Source organism: Ochotona curzoniae, unplaced genomic scaffold (assembly GCF_017591425.1).
Source record: "Ochotona curzoniae isolate NIBS_2020 unplaced genomic scaffold, NIBS_Ocur_1.0 contig_291, whole genome shotgun sequence".
NCBI lineage: Eukaryota > Metazoa > Chordata > Mammalia > Lagomorpha > Ochotonidae > Ochotona > Ochotona curzoniae.
Window position 1 is genome coordinate 15338070 of NW_024465649.1, and position 18548 is coordinate 15356617.

The window sequence follows — 18548 nt, forward strand, 5'->3', positions numbered from 1 at the left end:
TTTAATGATAGATAGATAGATAGATAGATAGATAGATAGATAGATAGATAGAAAGAAAGAAAGAAAGAAAGATAGAAAGAAGCCTTTAAGGTTTATTCTAGTAAATGACTTATTTGATAAGATATAAACACTATGTTCTATTAAGATTATGTAGCTTGATCTGTATGCTAAAACCACTATGAAACTAATGAGGACTTTCCTTGAATAGCAAAGCACCGATGTTCATATGGTTAGTGATAGTGATGCAGATGACTTTGAAGATGCTACGGAATTTGGGGTGGATGATGGAGAAGTATTCGGCATGGCATCATCTGCTCTGAGAAAGTCTCCAATGAGTGAGTATTGATAACTCTTTGGGTCCCACATTATAATTTTCTCTTCTACTATAAAAGCTTTCAAAAATAGTGCGCTTAAAAATCTCTTATTGATCTCCTGTTTTGAAGAGATGAAATATAGGAAATGAACACCGTTTACTAGAACAGGAGCCTTGCAACATTTCATTTTATGAAGCACTCAAATTTCCAGAATATCAGCAAAATTTTTTAAATGCACAGAAATGTTGTTTTGGCTTCACACATCCTATTGTATGAGACTTGCTGCCACTAAACCTAGAGGTTGGTCAACAAACAACCAGATCTTCTGTGACTTGTTTGCTCATGTATCATTCTAGTTAAACTTAACAATAGTAGTATTACTTTTCAGTTCACTGCTACCATCTTTGGAAAGCAAAGAACAAACTTCTTCTCTTGCACTTGCACTTTATTCTGTAGAATAACAGTGCTATTTGCAAAAAAAATAAGTCATTAAATTAAGAAACTCCTATGGACAGAAACAGATGTGATATTTACGTAAGAATTACTTTCCCAATTTGTAAGACCTTAAAATTTTTTTAACCTTTTTATATAATATAGTCACAGGATATCTGTTTCACGAGAACATTGAAATCCTGTTTGACTGCTGCCATGTATTTTAAATGCTTAACAGGATCATTTGTTTCCAAATTTGTGAGCTTGTAGTTTTCGAAGGTTCTTTTTGATTCTGTCTTGATGAAATCTTCTAATGTATGTTGAGTTAAATTGTCCCTTCAGATATATCACAAAAGCTAAGATTTAATTTTATTTCCTCTTTATTGATTAAATATATTTCTTATATGTGGGATTAGATGTTATGTGGTTTGTTTTTTGTGTCTATTTGTTTTGTTTTTTTTGTTTTTGTTTTTCCTTTTGTTTGTTTTTTAGTGCCAGAAAACGCAGAAAATGAAGGAGATGCCTTATTACAATTTACATCAGAATTTTCCTCAAGGTAGGGTTAGGATATTAACTATATAAAATTTGATGTTTGTATCAATTGTGATTTTTCTGGGGCAATTTTAATCATAGATTGTATAAAATTTTCCTAAAACTGTTTGAAGGATGCTCTTATTAATTTATACACTCGGAATAGGAGATACACCATCAGTAGTGAGCTGTTTAAGGTACTTCAAAGATGTGTGCAGCTTACTGCTGTATGTTTACAGAAATTCAGTGTGTAAATTACTAACTTATTATGCTGAGCATATTCTCAAAAATGACTAAGATACAGAACACTAGAACAGATACAGCCATATTAAGTGAAGATAGTTTCAAGATTGCCAATATAAATGAATTTTTCTTTTAGTTTTTATTTTGTAATTTTCTCTTGACTGTCTAATCTAAAATGTTTTATACTATTTGACAGTCTGCTGAGATAAATTTGAAGAAGATCAATATTTTACCCTCAAGATTGGAGTATAAATATTTCTATTTAGTACTATTTCTGGGGTAACATAATTTAGAAACTGAAAAGAAAAAAAAACTTTTCCCCCCTCTGTGTTGGAATTTCTGATTAAATGAATTCAAGTGGGACTTTAAGATAATGCAGACTAGAAAAATATTATGAATTTAAGTAATCAAGATACACTTAAATAGTTGCAAGTTATGCTAGTAACTGTTACTAAAGGACTGTACCACTGTGATAATAAGGGGGGAATAATGGGAGGGGCTAAAAAAGAGGGAGAAGCAGGAATCCCTATAGCTACAAAACTCTATCATGGAAAATAATAAGAAGAATAATAAAAATAATTGTTTTTTATAATGGCATGAATTATTGCACTCATTAAATCTATATACTAGATTTTAGTTAATGTTTAGTCTAATTCCAGTATTTCAAATCTGACTATAGGCCAATAAGAATTTTACAAACGGAGAGTTCCTTTCCAAGCTTTTAAAGCAGTGTTTTAATGTTTACTCTATATTAGACATTAGTCCCAACACTTACTTGAAACTCATTTCACTTGTGAAGCTTTGAAGTGGATTTGCATTGTACCTTCATGAATACGCTCAATTCTTTCTGTAGATATGGTGACTGCCATCCTGTATTTTTTATTGGCTCATTAGAAGCTGCTTTTCAAGAGGCCTTCTTCGTGAAAGCCCGAGATGTAAGTGCAATCTTCAACCTTTACCACTAGACCTGAGACAATGATTAATGTGCTGGGTTTTGTTTTTTCTTTTAGTTTGAAAGCTTTATTTTGTTTTGTTGTTCATCCACTAACCCAATCTTCACCTAGATACCTGTTTCAGAGGGGCGATTAGTGTAGCAGATATGGCAAACTTCTCTAAAATGGAACTCTTTTTTTTTTCTTTTTCTTTTTTTTTTCCCCCTTTAGTGGGACTGGGGAGCAGCAAACAGAACATGCTTAGACGGAGCCATGTTTGTGTTCTTTTCAGCTAGGTGAATGACAGATTCTTGATAGAGGAATTGTTCTAACTTCTTTTCCCAAAGAGCTTATTCCATGTGATAGTCCAGGACTCCCCTCTGATACTTATGGACTCTTTCAAAATCACCAGTACCAAACTGTGTATTTGAAACCCACAGTTTGAAACTATTTGAGCATTGTGTTTTAACACCATTTCTGATGATGGGTTAGTTATGCTTATTAGCAAGTTTTTCAGGCATTTGGTATGGTGATTAAAGCATCATTTAGGATGTATTCATCCCGGATTGGAGGGCATAGGTTCGACTCCTGGATCTTTTTGGATTCCAGCCATAATGGAGGACCAGATTAACCTCCGTGCTGCTAAAACACCACTCTCATGAATGGATTAAGGTGCTTATGGTAAAAATGGATTAATTATCTCACAAGTTTATATAAAATCTTCCCTTCCCACCGCCCCCCCCCCACCTCCTTGATGACCTCCATTGGGTTCTGATGTAACAAGAAAGGCCCCAGCAGACATGGCTCCCCAGTGTTGAACTTCAGCCTCCAGATGCATGAGCCACGTCAGGAGTGTATTTTCAATAATTTACCCAATCTCATGTATTCTGTTGTAGCAGTAGAAAATGAGTGAGGATGCTCCCTTACAGTCAATAAATTTGGCACTAGTGTACTATTTGTTTCCCTATAATCTTAGTATACCATCTATGTTTCTTTGTACTCTCCTCTTCCTTCGTGCCTCCCCACTGCCAGGAATGCTCACCCTGATCTTACCTGGATGATTCCTTGTTCTTCTCTGATCCTTCATCTTTCAAGCTCTCCTACTTCTCTCACGTTGGGCACCCCAGCCTCTATTTTTTTTTTCTTAACCCCAGCCTCTTATTACAACTGACATTGTTTATAACTGTCTGTTCTTGTGTGTATATCTACATGTCTAAGAGATAACGATTTCTTTTTTTAATGGATGAACAAGGAAAGGGAGAAAGGAGGAAGTAGTCTATAGATGGAGCAGAGCGGAAAACTTTTAGAGTTTAAAAAGGCAAGGATAATCCTGAGATTTCTTTAATATAAGGGTAAAAAGAAAATTTATTTTAAACAAAAGTTAAAATTAAATTTCAAGATAATTAGCAAAATTAGAGCTATCACTAGTAATTTAGTGATATTATATGTTTAGATAGGTATTTATTAATATCTAATACCAAACTGGGCCAAGCTTGAGTTCTATAATAGTTTTTTTCATCCTTTGATGCTATGTGATAATTTCCTTAATTGTATATATTTTAAAGTATTTTACATTTATTGTAAAAATGTTAATACAGAATAAATAAAGAGAATATTGTAACACTTAAATCCCCTATACCTACTATTTGATCATTATGAAGAGCAGATGTTCTAATAATGAAGAGCAGGCATTCAGCCTAGTGGTCCAGCCACCAAGGTGGAGCAGCCACTTCCCATGTCAATGCGCTGAGTAGGTTCCATCTCCAGCTTTACTCACAATTCTGGTTTCGTGCTGTGTCTTCCCTGTGTTTCCCAACCTGTCAAGCGAATACACTGGAAAAATAATTGGTTTTATTTAAAAATTTCTACCTTCTTCCATATACAGGCATCCCCAAGTTTTAGTAGAATGTATGACTTAGAAGTTTCAGAAGTTCAGCTGCTAAATAGTGACAAAAATAGCAATATATTTGAAATAGTTTTATATCTTATAAACTTTCTTGGATTTGTGATTTTTCTATTAATACATTTTTATTTTACTTTCTCCTTGGCTAACAATAGAAATGTTCCTAGAACAGAAAATAAGTTAAAAAGCAGTGAAATTCACAAAAATGTGAAAATGTTTTTATGTTCATAACCTTCTGTTAAACTTTTGAACTTAATAAGACTTATGTTCCAAAACTTTAGTGCACTGTTTATAGTTATTATTTTTTCTAAGCCATTTCATTGAATATTAGATTTTACTCTCTACCGCTAAAATTTTTATCATGTGTCTTTTACAGAAATAGTTAACAAGATTAACAATTTCTTAATATCCAGTACATATCCAAATTTCATTAGTAGCCCCTAACTACCTTTATTTTTTGTTTGTTTGTTTCGGAACTACAGTCAATTAGGGATCACAAGTTATGTTTGAATATTAGATTTTAAATCTCTGTTTAAAGAAGCAGCATCCCTCCTCTTCTTTTTTGTAAACTTTGCTTTGTGCAGCAATCAAGCCAGATGATTTGCTACACACTTTTTAACCATTCTGTAATATTTTGTGCTATGGCTCCATGTTGTTGCATTAGAAAGTCACTTTTCACTGGAAGTAAATATGTTTTAGACAGTATCTAATTATGGCTTTTCATGTATTTTTTTAGCTAATTCCTCAATAGGAATGGATTGGGGATATACCTGTTTCTGCTTCTCTGCAAAACTGCCAAGCAATTGAAGTGACTAACCATTGTCTGAGCCTTTTGTAGGTTGTTACAGCTCTTATTTTGAGCACAGTTATTTTTTAAAACCTATTTCAAAAGTTTGTATAAGATGTACTGTGAATGTGCAGACCTTATACATTGAAGCTCTGAATGCAGATGCTGAAATATATGGTACATTACAGACATAACAGTCTTTTACTTAGTTTATTATACAATAAATTGGTATTTGAATTTATTCAGACTGATAATCCCCAGAGGAACATAAGCTCCTATTTATTAACTCTTGGATATTTCCAATGAAACAATTCATTGTTTGCTTTTGATTAGTAGCTAAATATTTTAGTAGGTGAACATCATTGGTTCATGTAATTAAATACTTTGCTGCATATGAGATTTGTACCAAAATTCATTGACTTCTAGACTGCTATAATGTCTTTATCACTGGCCCATTCTCCAGAATTGTTTTCATTTCGAAATGTAGATCAACCACTTAGATAGTTTACCACATTTTTCTTAAATAAAATTTAACCTCATAATGGACAAGTTATTCGAAATTAGAGCTAAGCAAGAACATTTATTACAGTCTTCGTGCAGATTGTGCACATATTCTTTTAATTATGCGTATACAAATAAGTAATTGTACTACTTCCAATTTATGTCATGCTTTGTGTTTTATATTTTATTCTATTTGAACCCTGAAACAAACCCAATCTCACATGTATCTATATTCTCATTTCAGATCAATATTAAGCTCCGAACAGGAGCTTGCTTGTTCCTATACAAGTAAGTTAGGGTTTATAGTATACCACCACACTTCAGTTTCCAGTACTATTGGCTGTATTGCAAAATTTCTTCATATTTCACCTTATTCAATTATTATTTTTAAATGTTTCTGATTAAATTATTTTTAAGAAAGCTGTTTGCTTATGCTCAGATATTTTGAAGTGTGATCGATACTGTGGTATTCTTACTAATTTTTTTTTCATCTTAAATATCACATGTTTAATTTAAGCTGTGAGAGGCACATTAATTTTACCAGGGCAACAGATGAGCCTCAAGCACCAACATTCTTTACTTGAAGTGAGAAATTGAGTTCCAAGAGTAAATAAAAACAAGATTGAAGGTTTAAATCCTCTCCTAGGCTTTTTGAACTTATATACTCATTAAATGTTTATTGGAGTGGTGGGATTACAAAGGATTTGGAGAGCTTCATCAACTGGTATATAGTTAATCACTAAGTAAAACACTACATTTGATAAAGTGTTTCTCACGATGCCACATTCAATCCATCTTAATGAAAACTGCTTCAAACTGATTTCATTTGAGAGCACTTGGTGGTGTGAGAGTTCTCATAGTTCTTTCCGTCTATTTCTTGAGGAGTTCACAATACTGTCAAGAGCTAGCTCCTACTATAGTAAAGACAGTAAGCTAAGTTTATCCATTTCTTTTAAAAATATGACAATTTTGACAAGACAAATGAATCTATATAGTATGATTCAGTGGAAGCAACAAAAGAGCTACTTCATCTGCCGTTGAAGTTCAATAGTGAGATTTCTAGAAGATATACCTCCGAACTAAATCTTATAAAGTTTAAATGACTTGGCTAAATAATAAAATTCCAAATGCAGAACTAAGTACAAGGAGATTAAAATGTGAGAACTAAAACTATTTTAGTGTTGCTGAAACAAACAAGCAAACGAACAAAGTAGAGAGTTGTTTTACAAACAAGGTGAGAGCTTGGAACTGTGTAAATGGAGGGCAAGGCATGGTGGAAGCTGGAATTAGAGGCATTTAAAAGACATTTTTTTAAAATGAGGTTTGCATTTTATATTTGGAAGAGTGAAGTTTGGATTTAGCCTCTTTACGTTTACAGAAAAGTTATCATTGGTCGTATTCCCAGGCACTTCCATAAAGAGGATTCTTTTCTCCTGCTCACCTCCTCATCTCTCATGTCCACTGCCCTTGAAATTCTCTTCTTTACAATAAAATATATCCTAGAGAATGATTACATACTTCTCGAGACTAAAATTTAGTAACAATGAAAATCTGAGTACTAGAGCTTATCTCCATTGTGAATGAGTAACCCTTTTCTTTAAAATGTGTATTTAATATCTGATAATGCTGCCATTATTTTTTAAGACAATTATTTGCTTATTTGAATGGCAGAGTTACAGTCACACTCTTTCTCTCTTTCTCTCTCTCTCTCTCTCTCTCACATACACACACACACACACACACACACACACACACTATTTCATCCTCTGGTTCACTCTCCAGAGAGTGCACCAGCTGAGGCTGGGCCAGAGGGAAGCCAGGAGCTTCATCTTGATCTCCCACATGAGTGCAGACTCTCAAGCTCTTGGCTGTCCTTGGCTGCTATCGCAGGTGGAGGAGAGATGTTGCTTGTTTAACAAGTGGTACCTGAACATGGCATGCTGATATGGCTTACTGTGTCTCAAGCAAAAATTTAGACTACTTTGCCACAGTGCTTACTCCAGAAATGTTTTGGTTTTTTTTAAGATTTGTTTGTTTGAAAAGTAGAGTTACAAAGAGAGGGAAGAGAGACAGAGCAAGAGATCTTATTCTTTACCCAAATGGCCACCACCACCAGGCTTGGGCCAGTCCCAAGCCAGGATCCAGTAGCTTCTCCAAGTCTCCCACATGGGCACAGAGACCAAACTCTTTGGGCCATCTTCCACTGTTTTCCTAAGTACATTAGCAGGGAGCTGCATCAGAAATGAGTATCTGGGTCTCAAGCCCTTCCTATGTGGAATGATGGTGCTGCAGGTAGCAGCTATTAACTGCTGTGCCACCATCCCTGAAGTACTTTTTTAAAAATAACCTAATTTTTATTAAGCTAGCTTTAATATTCACTCCTATGTACAACTTTATTCTCAATTTACTGCTTGTCACAATCATGGTAAATCATACTTTTAAAAAAAATTATTAAAATATCAAAACAAGATTGAATTACATTTATAGAATTTGTTTTTTAACGTTTCTGCTAAAGAACCCCCCCTGACTGGAGAAGGCATTTTTCATCCATACTATTTTAAAACCGTAAAAAGCTAAATTGGATCTCTAGATGTTTTACCTGTCGGTTTAAGAAGTGTGTTTTATATCTATTCTTTGTGTTTAAAATTATTTGTGTCAGCAAGAATATTCAGATTTGAATTTTTGGCTACCCCTTTCCTGGCTGTTACTATCACGGTATCCTTGTTACTGGATTTACTCAAGTTTTTGGAGGGTCAATTTTTTCCTACATTTAAAAATTTGAATTATAGTATGTTCCTTGCCAGATTGTTTAACCATTGCTTGATATTATATGTGTCAAACATGTTTGTAGCTTATATGAAACTTCATGGACATGTTTATTTATAGTGAATTGAATAAATTAGACATATTTGGATTTAAAAATTTGGTCTCGATCCTGACTTGATAGGAAGCTTCTGTTTTATCAGAAATGAAGATTCAAACATCTTGATAATGAACCTGTCTTGCTTTAGTAAAACCTACCTTAATCATACCCGGTTGTTCATACGTACATGTTAGAAAAGATGGATAGACCGGTTAGTTGGGTGGCAGCACATGGAAGATGACAGTCTGAAGAGTCTCATCCGAGAAATCCCCGAGTGGCAATCAGCATGTGTTAGTTGCTGTGCTGGGCAGCGATTAGCGTTTGAATATTTTTGAAGAGCAGAACAGTGTTTTCTGAAATGAAAAACTAATATATGAGAAAGATGGATATAAAGGAACAAATTAGTAACAGGATGGGTTTTGTACATTTTTCTGTGTAACTGGAGTGTCAAGCAGTGACTAGAAAGGCAAACTTTACTAATTGCACAATGTATTTTACATTTTGACCTGAAACTTCACAACCTGCTTGCTTTTTTTACCCTTTTTTTTTCTTAAAAAAGATAAAGGGTTTATTTATTTATTTTAAATATCAAAGTTAAAGGTAGAAAGGAACAAAGTGGGAGAGAGAGAGAGAGAGATCTTTATCTGTTGGTTCACTCCCCAGATGGCTCTAGGTCAGCCAAAGCCAGAGCCAGGAGCTTGTTCTGGGCCTCTCTGAGTGGCAGAAGCCCAAACCCCTGGACCAGCTGCTGCTTTACTCAGGCCATTAGCAAGGAGCTAGATGGAAAGTGGAACAGCCAGGACACTAATTGGTGCTCATGTGACATGCTGGCATCCAGGTGACTTTATTCTCTAGACTACAATGTCAGCCTCACCCTATCCCTCTTTTATATATATATATATATCTTCATGTATCTCATTTCTCCCACGTTCTCCTTTCAGTCCCTAATGAAGTAGAAAACTATTAAAAACTCACACCACAGAGCTAGCTTTTTTTTTTAAAAAAAAGATTTATTTTTATTATTTTTTCATTGGAAAGGCGAATATACAGAGAGGAGAGACAGAGAGGAAGGTCTTCCGTCCGATGATTCACTCCCCAAGTGAGCGCAACAGGCCGATACTATGCCGATCCGAAGCCAGGAGCCTCTTCCGGGTCTCCCACGCGGGTGCAGGTTCCCAAAGCTTTGGGCCATCCTCGACTGCTTTCCCAGGCCACAGGCAGGGAGCTGGAAGGGAAGCGGGGCTGCTGGGATTAGAACTGGCGCCCATATGGGATCCCGGGCGTGCAAGGCGAGGACCTTTAACCACTTGCGCCACCGCGCCGGGCCCAGAGCTAGCTTTTGTAAAATACAAAATACAAAGAACTCTGTTTTGAGAAACACAATATTGTAGTATGGATGAATAATATAAACACAGGAAAGGAAATTTTAAAATGACTTATTAAAATGACCTAATAAAATGTGAAGACATTCTTATGTGTTTCATAGATAAGATTCTTATATATTTCATAATACATTGAGTACAAACGAGGTGCTTGTGTTGTGCCACAAAGATCCTGCAAAACTGACGTTCGCAGATTACAGTGATGATTCAAAGCCTGGCTATTCTGCTTCTGATTCAGCTGCCTTCTGGTTTGCTCGGGAATAAAGTAGAAGATGGCCAAAGTTGCTTAGCCCCTACCTCCCATGTGAGAGAACTAGCTGCAGTCTTGGGCTCTTGGCTTTAACCCAGATCAGCAATAGTCATTGGAAATTTAAGACTGATCTCTCTGTCTCTCTTACCCTGTCTTTCTCTCCCTGTCTGCTTCCCCCTTCTCCCTCTCTTAATTTGCCTTTCAAATAAATAAATCTTCAAAAATAATACAGACTACATCTACCATAATAAGCCATTTTTACCTTTCACAATAGTAAAAGTGTGTGTACATACAAAAGAGAAATAAGATTGATAAAAGAATATTTGTTGGGCCTAGCACGGTAGCCCAGTGGCTAAGGTCCTCCCCTTGCACGTGCTGGGATCCCATATGGGCACCAGTTCTGGTCACGGTGGCCCTGCTTCCCATCCAGCTCCCTACTTTTGGTCTGGGAAAGCAGTGGAGGACAGCCCAAAGCCTTGGGACCCTGCACCCGTGTGGGAGACCGGAAAGAGGCACTGGACTTCGGATTGGCTCAGCTCCAGCCATTGGGTCACTTGGAGAGTGAATCATTGGATGTAAGATCTTTCTCTCTGTCTCTCCGCCTCTCTGTATACCTAACTTTCCAATAAAATTAAATCTTTTTTTAAAAAGAATGTTATAACAATGTTGATAATTGTCGCTCGGTAAAAGACTGGTCCACTCCAGCGATTGCAGCCATTTGGGAAATGAACCAGCAGATGGAAAATCTCTCTCTCTCTCCCTCTCCCCCCTTCCCCAGAACTCTGGAACTCTGAAACTCTGCCTTTCAAATTAATAAAATAAACTAAGAAAAAGCAAAATGGAAATATTTTAAAACATTGATTTTATAGTCAATCTTTTTTTCTGAGTTACAATATGCTGCTTTGAAATCAATTATTGTTAATATTTAAAAGCTACTGAATGTGCCCCAACGTAATGGCTCAGTAGCTAAAATCCTCACCTTGCAAGTGACAGAATCCCATATAGGCACCAGTTCCTATTCTGGCTGCTCCACTTCGCATTCAGTTCCCTGCTTGTGGCCTGGGAAAGCAGTGTAGGGTGATCTAAACCCTTGGGACCCTGCACCTGTGCTGGAGACATGAAAAAACTCCTGGCTCCCTGGCCTCCGTTCGACTCAGCTCTGGCCATTGTGACCACTTGGGGAGTAAACCAGCAGACAGATGTTTTTGCTGTCTCTTCTCTCTGTAAATCTGCCTTTCCAATAAAAATTAATTTAAAATCTTTTAAGCTACTAAACATGTTCACCTACAAAATACTGTAATTGTGATTTTTTTTTCCAGCAAGAATGCAATATCAAGACCTTCTGAAGATAAATTCTTACTAATTTATCTTTCAGCTATTTTTGCTGTGGTTCTCCCATCTTTTGGAATGTGTCAATAAAGGAAGTAGCTTGTAGGTTATTTTCTGTTCCTTTGTGACCCAAAAGTAGGGAAACAAGTGCTTTTTCACTTTTGTCTGAAAATGTGCATTTCATGTTCCCACTCATGTTGTTTTGCCTATGACTGATTCAGGACAGTGGTTTTCCTCTCGGAAGACACTAGTGGAAACCAAAACATTCCATCCTGAACTAGTGAGTGAACTAGTGGGTGAGTCCTAGTACTGCTTCTCAGTGTTCATCGGGAAAGCCTTTGGTTTGAACATGCTTTTACCTCCCCTCCATGCCTCCAGACTCCCTCAGGAAGCCTAGCCTCCCCAAAGAGCACCAGTTAGTTGAGCTTCTGATTTCTTTATTCATAAAAGCTTTAGGCACATGTTGATTTTCCTCAAATATTTTCTGTAAGTATTGCAGTGTGAGCAGTGAAACTGGTTAAGATCTGTATCCAATGGACATTTTTAAGCGTGCTTTATGAAGAGTTTGGTTTTACATTAGGGTCCTTTACAATCCACTGCTTGCTATATGACAGTTATTGCTATCTGAGACAGCACTCTTAAAACACTTCCGAATGCTTTCCACCTTCTGCTGCAGGGAGCGACAGGACAAAGGCATCACCTGCCATTACCTCATGTCCAGTAGCTGGCTGTTTCTTTTTGGAACTTCTTCACTTTAGTTGCTACCTACTGCTCTCTAGAATCATCTTTGTAGCCATAAATAAGTCATGTTACAATTCTCACAATACAACCTTTACTCCATTTCCAGCTTAGATTGAGCCATGGCCCCACTGGGACTTTCTCAAACTTTTCTCTTTGATTTTTCTTTTCTTTTTTTTTTTTTTGTTTATGCTTATTTTTCTGTCATCTAAGCTTAAAATTTGGGGTGTTTGTGGTCCAGGGAGTCATCATTGTGGTGTACTAGATAAAGCATATCATGCTGGCATCCTACATGGGCACCACTTCCTGTCCCAGTTATTTCTTTCACTCCCTGTGCATCTCCCTACTGATAGCTTAGGAAAGCTACAGAAGATGGCCCATACACATGGGCTTTTGTCATCTGTGTGAAGACCCAGAGTAAGCTCCTGGTTTTTGGGTTCAGCCTGGCCCCACAGCTGTCCTGCAAGTCAGCCAGCAGATCTCTTTCTGTCTCTTCCTTTCTCTGTGTAACTCTGCTTCTCAAATCAGTAAGTAAATCTTTTAAAAAAAAAAAAAAAAGTAAAATTTGGAGTCTGTCATTGTGGTTAAGTCACCACCTGTGACACTTGCTCCTGACCAGCTGCTTCTCTTCCATCACCTTTCTGATATCACATGTGGCAAAACAGTAGATGGAGCCTGGCATGATGTCTCAGTGGCTAAGTTCTCACCTTGCAACACCAGGATTACATATAGGTGCCGGTTTGTGTCCTAGCTTATCCATTTCCCATCCAGCTCCCTGCTTGTGGCCTGAGAAAGCGGTGGAGGACACCCCAGAGCCTTGGGGCCCATGTATTCATGTGGGAAACCAGAAGAAGCTCCTGGCTTCTGCCTTTGGATCAGCTGATCTCCAGCTATTGCAGCCATTTGAGGAGTGAATTAGCATAGATAAAAGATCTTTCAATCTTTCTGTCTGTCTCTCCTTCTCTCTGTAAATCTACCTTTCCAATAAAAGTAAATAAATCTTAAAAAAAAAAATAAAGATGGAAGGAAAGAAGAAAAAAAGTTAAAATATGGCAGATGACCCAAGTGTTTAAGTCCCTGCCATACACATGAGAGATAGCCAGATTTCAGGTATCTTTGCTTTTTCCCAGCCTAACCTTAACCAGTAAGGCTATTTGTCCTTTGTGTCACTCTGGCTTTTAAATAAATAAAATAAAATTTTTAAGTAAATGAAATGTTAACATCATAGAGAAGTCGTAGCTCTGACCTTTAAAAAGCCAGCTCACCTGTCACTTTCACAGAGAATTAGCCATTTTGATTCTCATACCTAGTGCACTTAGGATCGTTTTTAGTGTTACTTCCTCACCATTGTCATCTAGATACAACATTGGACTTTTCACCTCTGAAATTATATGCTACTTAGGCATGTAAAAGGGAAGTGGATTTCCTAAGCTAACAGTTAGCAGGGCAAGAATTTGAATTTGGCTTCCTGCCTGCCTTCCTCGGTTCTCATCATGTACTTACCTTGAGTCACGGTTGAATGCTGGGCAGGCCATATGAACATCCAGGATTGGGGAAGTAAGCAGTGTACTAGAATGCTGTAAATTAAATTCCTGCTTTAAAACAAGAAGTAACCGGGCCTGGCGGCGTGGCCTAGTGGCTAAGGACTTCTTGAATGCACCGGGATCCCATATGGTCGCCGGTTCTAATCCCAGCAGCTCCTCTGTCTCTCCTCCTCTCTGTATATCTGACTTTGTAATTAAAATAAAATAAATCTTAAAAAAAAAAATAACAGGTAACAACAGTGCACACTGGCACCTTTGAGGGAAATTTAAATATATTTGGAAACTATAGTAGATGATATTACATAGCCATTAAATGTCTTGGGTTTGAAAATGTGAGCAAATTTATTTATGTAAGCAAATATGTTGTTCTTAGAATACAAGTACTTTAATAGTTTGTGAAGAGTATCACGTCTGCAGTTTTTATGTTTTAGGGAAGTATTAAAAAATGAAAATAAATACGTTAAGGATAAATTAATTTTTATTGCCCCAATGTGTCAGTTGTTTGTATTGGTGAACCATTCCAAATTTATAGCAAAAGCAAATGAATCACTGTAAGAATTATCTGATTATTATGGTAATTATAATGACAATGTAAAATAAATAATAAGAGAAATCAGATCCCAGTGTACACAAAGGTAATTATTTTATACTGTAATTCTTACACTAAGTAAACTTAAATACTGCTCATTAAAAATTATTTGTCATGTAAGCTTTAAAATCATTGAACACACAGACTATCGGTGATCTTATATTCAAAAAGAGACTTCCTCTTTAGTCCATCCGTAAATGCTTCCTGAATGGCATATGTTGAGTTACAGTTGATTTCTTCCAGCTATAATGCTTTGTGTAATACTAGGTATCTCAGTATCATAGCAGCTGTAGCTCAAGGCCAAGTCACATTAGTTGCTTGGTGTTTTCTGTCAGTTAATGCCCAAGCTCCTGGATTTGAATGTGAAGATTAGTGAAGCACTGAAGGCTGGGGCATAATGAGCATCCCAGACACTATTGCCGGAAGAAGAAAGGGTGAAGGAGCTACTTGATCTTGAGTACTTCTTCACAACTATCGTTACCCTTGAAATCGGTCTTAAAATGCTTTAATTTGCACTGAAAGTCCACAAGTGTTTTAGCATCTAACTTTCACTTAGCAGCTATGATGGGCCAGGCCTCATTAATAGGTCCTTAATGTATTTTATCCACAGTCCTTATTAACAATTCTTCATGTAGTTTGAGACTAAAGCTTTCTATTACCTTAAATCCTGGAGACTGTATGCTACCAAAATCTGGATCACAAAGAGGATGTCAAGCATTGCAGAACTGGGCTGCTTGCCTTTGTGGTCCGCCAGACTTCGAAAGGACAAATAATATACATTCTCTTTAATGCTATAGTATTACCACAAATGTTTGCTTCTCACACCCCCCACATCCTCAGTTCTTTCAGAGCAAGAGAATTTTGTTTTATTCATCTTTATATTCACAGTGCCTACCCACATGGCACTCTGTAAATGTTATTGAAATAAATTATTAATGGGCCAAAGGAAAAACTGGTTATAGTAATGGAAAACAACATTTTCTTATGCTTTTTCTGTGTCCTGGATGCTCCTTCTTCATAAAAGCAGTTTTTCAATTTCTTTACCTTTTCAACTTTCCCAAATTGGTGGATATGGTGAACCCGGTTCTCACAATTTGGGCCTGTGCTTAATTGAGCTCAGTAAGATAATCAGAAATCTGAGTCCAGAGCTCATTTATCCGTGCCTGTAAATTAATCAGATTTCTATTGCCCAGAGTTAGTATCTTTTGCATTTTATTGAGTGTTCGTCTTTTTACTTCTCTACTGTCACAAAAGTAGAAGAAAAATTTTGGTTGAAAGCATATTATTTCAAAGAAAAAATATTATTGCTATTGCCCTTTTGAAGCCATCATGAGAGTTCCCCAAGCCCAAGATTCTCTCCTGCTAGTCTTTATCATCTCCTTTCTCACATTCAGTTTAGAGCTTAAAGTGGGAATTTTTTTAAAGTGTATTTTGCTGGCATCTCATGTTTAACAGTGTCAGGGGTTTGTGTCCCTGGAACGAAAACTGTTTCTCCAGAGCCTTTTTTCTCTCGGCTTCCAGTGAAAAGAGGGGCGAGGCGAGCCAGTCGCTTACCACAAAGCAGTGCCACCACAAAGGAAAGATTAAGGGTTTAGAGAGAGGTCAATGTGGGTTTTTCTCTAACTAAACACTTTCCTAAAGTTTCCTTGTGGAAAAATAATGAAGTCATCTCAGAGTTTTTAAAGAATTTTTATTTCTTTTTCGCCGTCTGCATTCGCTTGTCTTCTCAGCATGGATGTTTAATCTTCCTAGGCTTTGTGAATTGGCCCAAATGAATAAGTGGTGAGCTGCCTCTCTAGGAGCTAGAGGCTTATTCTAAGGGCCTAATCACTGAGTAAACACATCTTTGCCCTCCCTCTCACAACTGCGATAATAATAGTGGAGATTCTAGCACAGTAACCTGGATATTGCAGGGACCAATGCTTTGAAATGCAGAATGGTTGATCTTCCAAAACAGACAGTGCCTGATCTTCGCCTGCCTCTTTCTTCTTTTTTAAATTAAATATTGCCAAAGAGATGCTGTTTTATTGCTTGATATTGTGCATTAGTGCCCCTGGATTTCCAAGTTTAGTTTCAGTCAACACTGCCGGCTGCACTTATAGGGAACTCTGCATGTTGGGTTTCTTGGTAGCCTCTTTGGCACATGTGTGTTTGGTTTGGAAGAGCATTTAAATTAAATCAGTGAGATAGCGATGTGGATCGCTAATCTCTTTCCCAAAGTCTAAATGTGCCATTTCAATGTTCTTGAGAGAAATAGGCATTTTAAAGGTTTAGCCATCGCTATTGTTTGGTTAGAAATATGCTGATTTAAAAGTGGACAGCTCCCTTGTTCCCGGTGTCTCATTAAATGTAGTTGCTGAGATACCACCAAAGCTGAATTGGAGCTTGACATCCCTCTGTCTATTCAGCAAGAGAGCTCCTAAGAAGAGGAGCTCTGAATTTGTTAGTGCTGCCCAGTTCACGTTCTTTCCCTGAAGCAGCAGATTGCTTGCTTTACTAAAACTGTTTTAGCATCACTGCTGCCATTTGGTGTCTTTTATGCCAGAAGACTGTGGTTGATAGCAGCATTCATGCTTCTTTTCCTTAAACAAGGCGTGACCAATGCTACTTTAAGGTTGCAAAAAGACTCAAAAACCCAATCCTCACCCTTGAGAGACTTAGTCTAAGGGGAAAACTGGTAAACAGTTGTAATACTAATGGAATGTGAGCCCAGGAAAGGAAACGGGGCTCTTTAACCCTGCCTGAGGAAATCAGGGAGGGTTTCTCAGAGGCATTTGTTTTGATCCTTAAAGGATGTGTAGGAATTGACTGAGTAAGTGTCTCCCCAACAGTGTATCTGATTACGAACTTCCGAGAAGCCCTGCTACTGTTATCCGCTGATACCAACATACATGAAGAAACACTTAATCTTTCTGGTTCACCATTTTATCTTCTGTGCTTCCTGCTGGGCCTGACAAAGAGAATTCCAGCAAATGCTGGTTGAATGAATGAACAAGTAAATTAGCACATAGAAGCTGGGTGGGATCAGCCAAGCTACTTACACCCAGGAGTCCTGTCCTTATTTCCAAGGCATGCTGTCTCGGAGAGCGCTGGTATTACATGCAGTCTGGCATCTTCATATTATATGAATGCTCCCACAGTCTTAACTGCTCTGTAGTTAGGTGATTTTCCTGCTGCCACTGTAGTATCAGAGAAAGAACACTAGATTTGGATTTGGATTATCTCAGTTCCAGTTCCCAGCTATCTAACTTAGTAAATGTGGAATTTGGGGCTGATCAGCTTCCTAAACTTCTGTTTCCTCATATTAATGAAATTAAGAGTTCCTATTCACAGGGCTGTTCTGAAGACTAACATAGATAATAGCTGTGAGAGTAACTAGAAGAGTTACCCATTCATAGGACATGCTTTCTTTATCTGGCTATATGCCTTTGGCTAGCCTCATCTAGTACAAAATTTTTCCTTACAGAAAATATTTCACCAAGGACTTTATTATTATTTGCATTCTTCATCAGAATAACTCCAAGCATCAGACTTAATTGGCCTTTTATCAGCATAACCCTTATATTTTTAAATGTCCTCCTTTTGATTAGAATCCCACACCAGCAAATTTTCATTTACTGACTATTATCACACTCTTATTTAAGTGAAGGGAAAGAGCCTAAGTGTCTTTGAAAATTTCCTTGGGTAGAATTAGACAGGTTGGTTTGCAGGTTGTCTTACCATCAAATTCTGTCTTTTCTTTTTTCTGGTCATTTTGACTGTTCTCTCACTCAGCTTTTCTGTAAGGTAGCATCAAGAAGTTAAATCAACAACAGATAGGCTTTTTTTCAATAGTTCATAATGGTTAAAGCTGATATGTTGCAAATTATATTTTCCTGTTTCAGTTTTTACTTTCAATTATTTTATTGAATAACTGTTAGCAAAGGACACTGAAGAGAGCAAACTGTTACTCTTTGATGGCAAGTTCTATTACGGCAAAAATGGAAGCATAATGTTCCATTTCAAAAGCAACACTAAATTTTTTTAAAAAATAAAAACAAGAAAGCAAGCATGTAAACTGAGCATTTTTCTATCTCTTTAAGTGGCAAAGATGTTAAGTGCTTTTAAATAAGGCCTTCCACATAGAAATACGTTAAGGAAGTGTAAATTACGCTTGTAACTAAAACAGAACTTCATTTCAGACCTTTTCCTTTTGAGGTAAAGAGATTTT

At 37.0% G+C, this 18548-nt stretch overlaps 1 protein-coding gene across 1 annotated transcript in view; it reads left to right on the top strand.

The window, feature by feature from the left end:
• FAF1 (Fas associated factor 1) overlaps positions 1-18548 on the top strand; it is a 387496-nt gene that overhangs the window by 253306 nt on the left and 115642 nt on the right. Inside the window, exons 10-12 of the mRNA XM_040978567.1 lie at positions 209-335; positions 1239-1302; positions 2374-2455. Of these exons, the coding sequence (XP_040834501.1) occupies positions 209-335; positions 1239-1302; positions 2374-2455 (273 nt within the window). The remainder of the gene's footprint in view (positions 1-208; positions 336-1238; positions 1303-2373; positions 2456-18548) is intronic.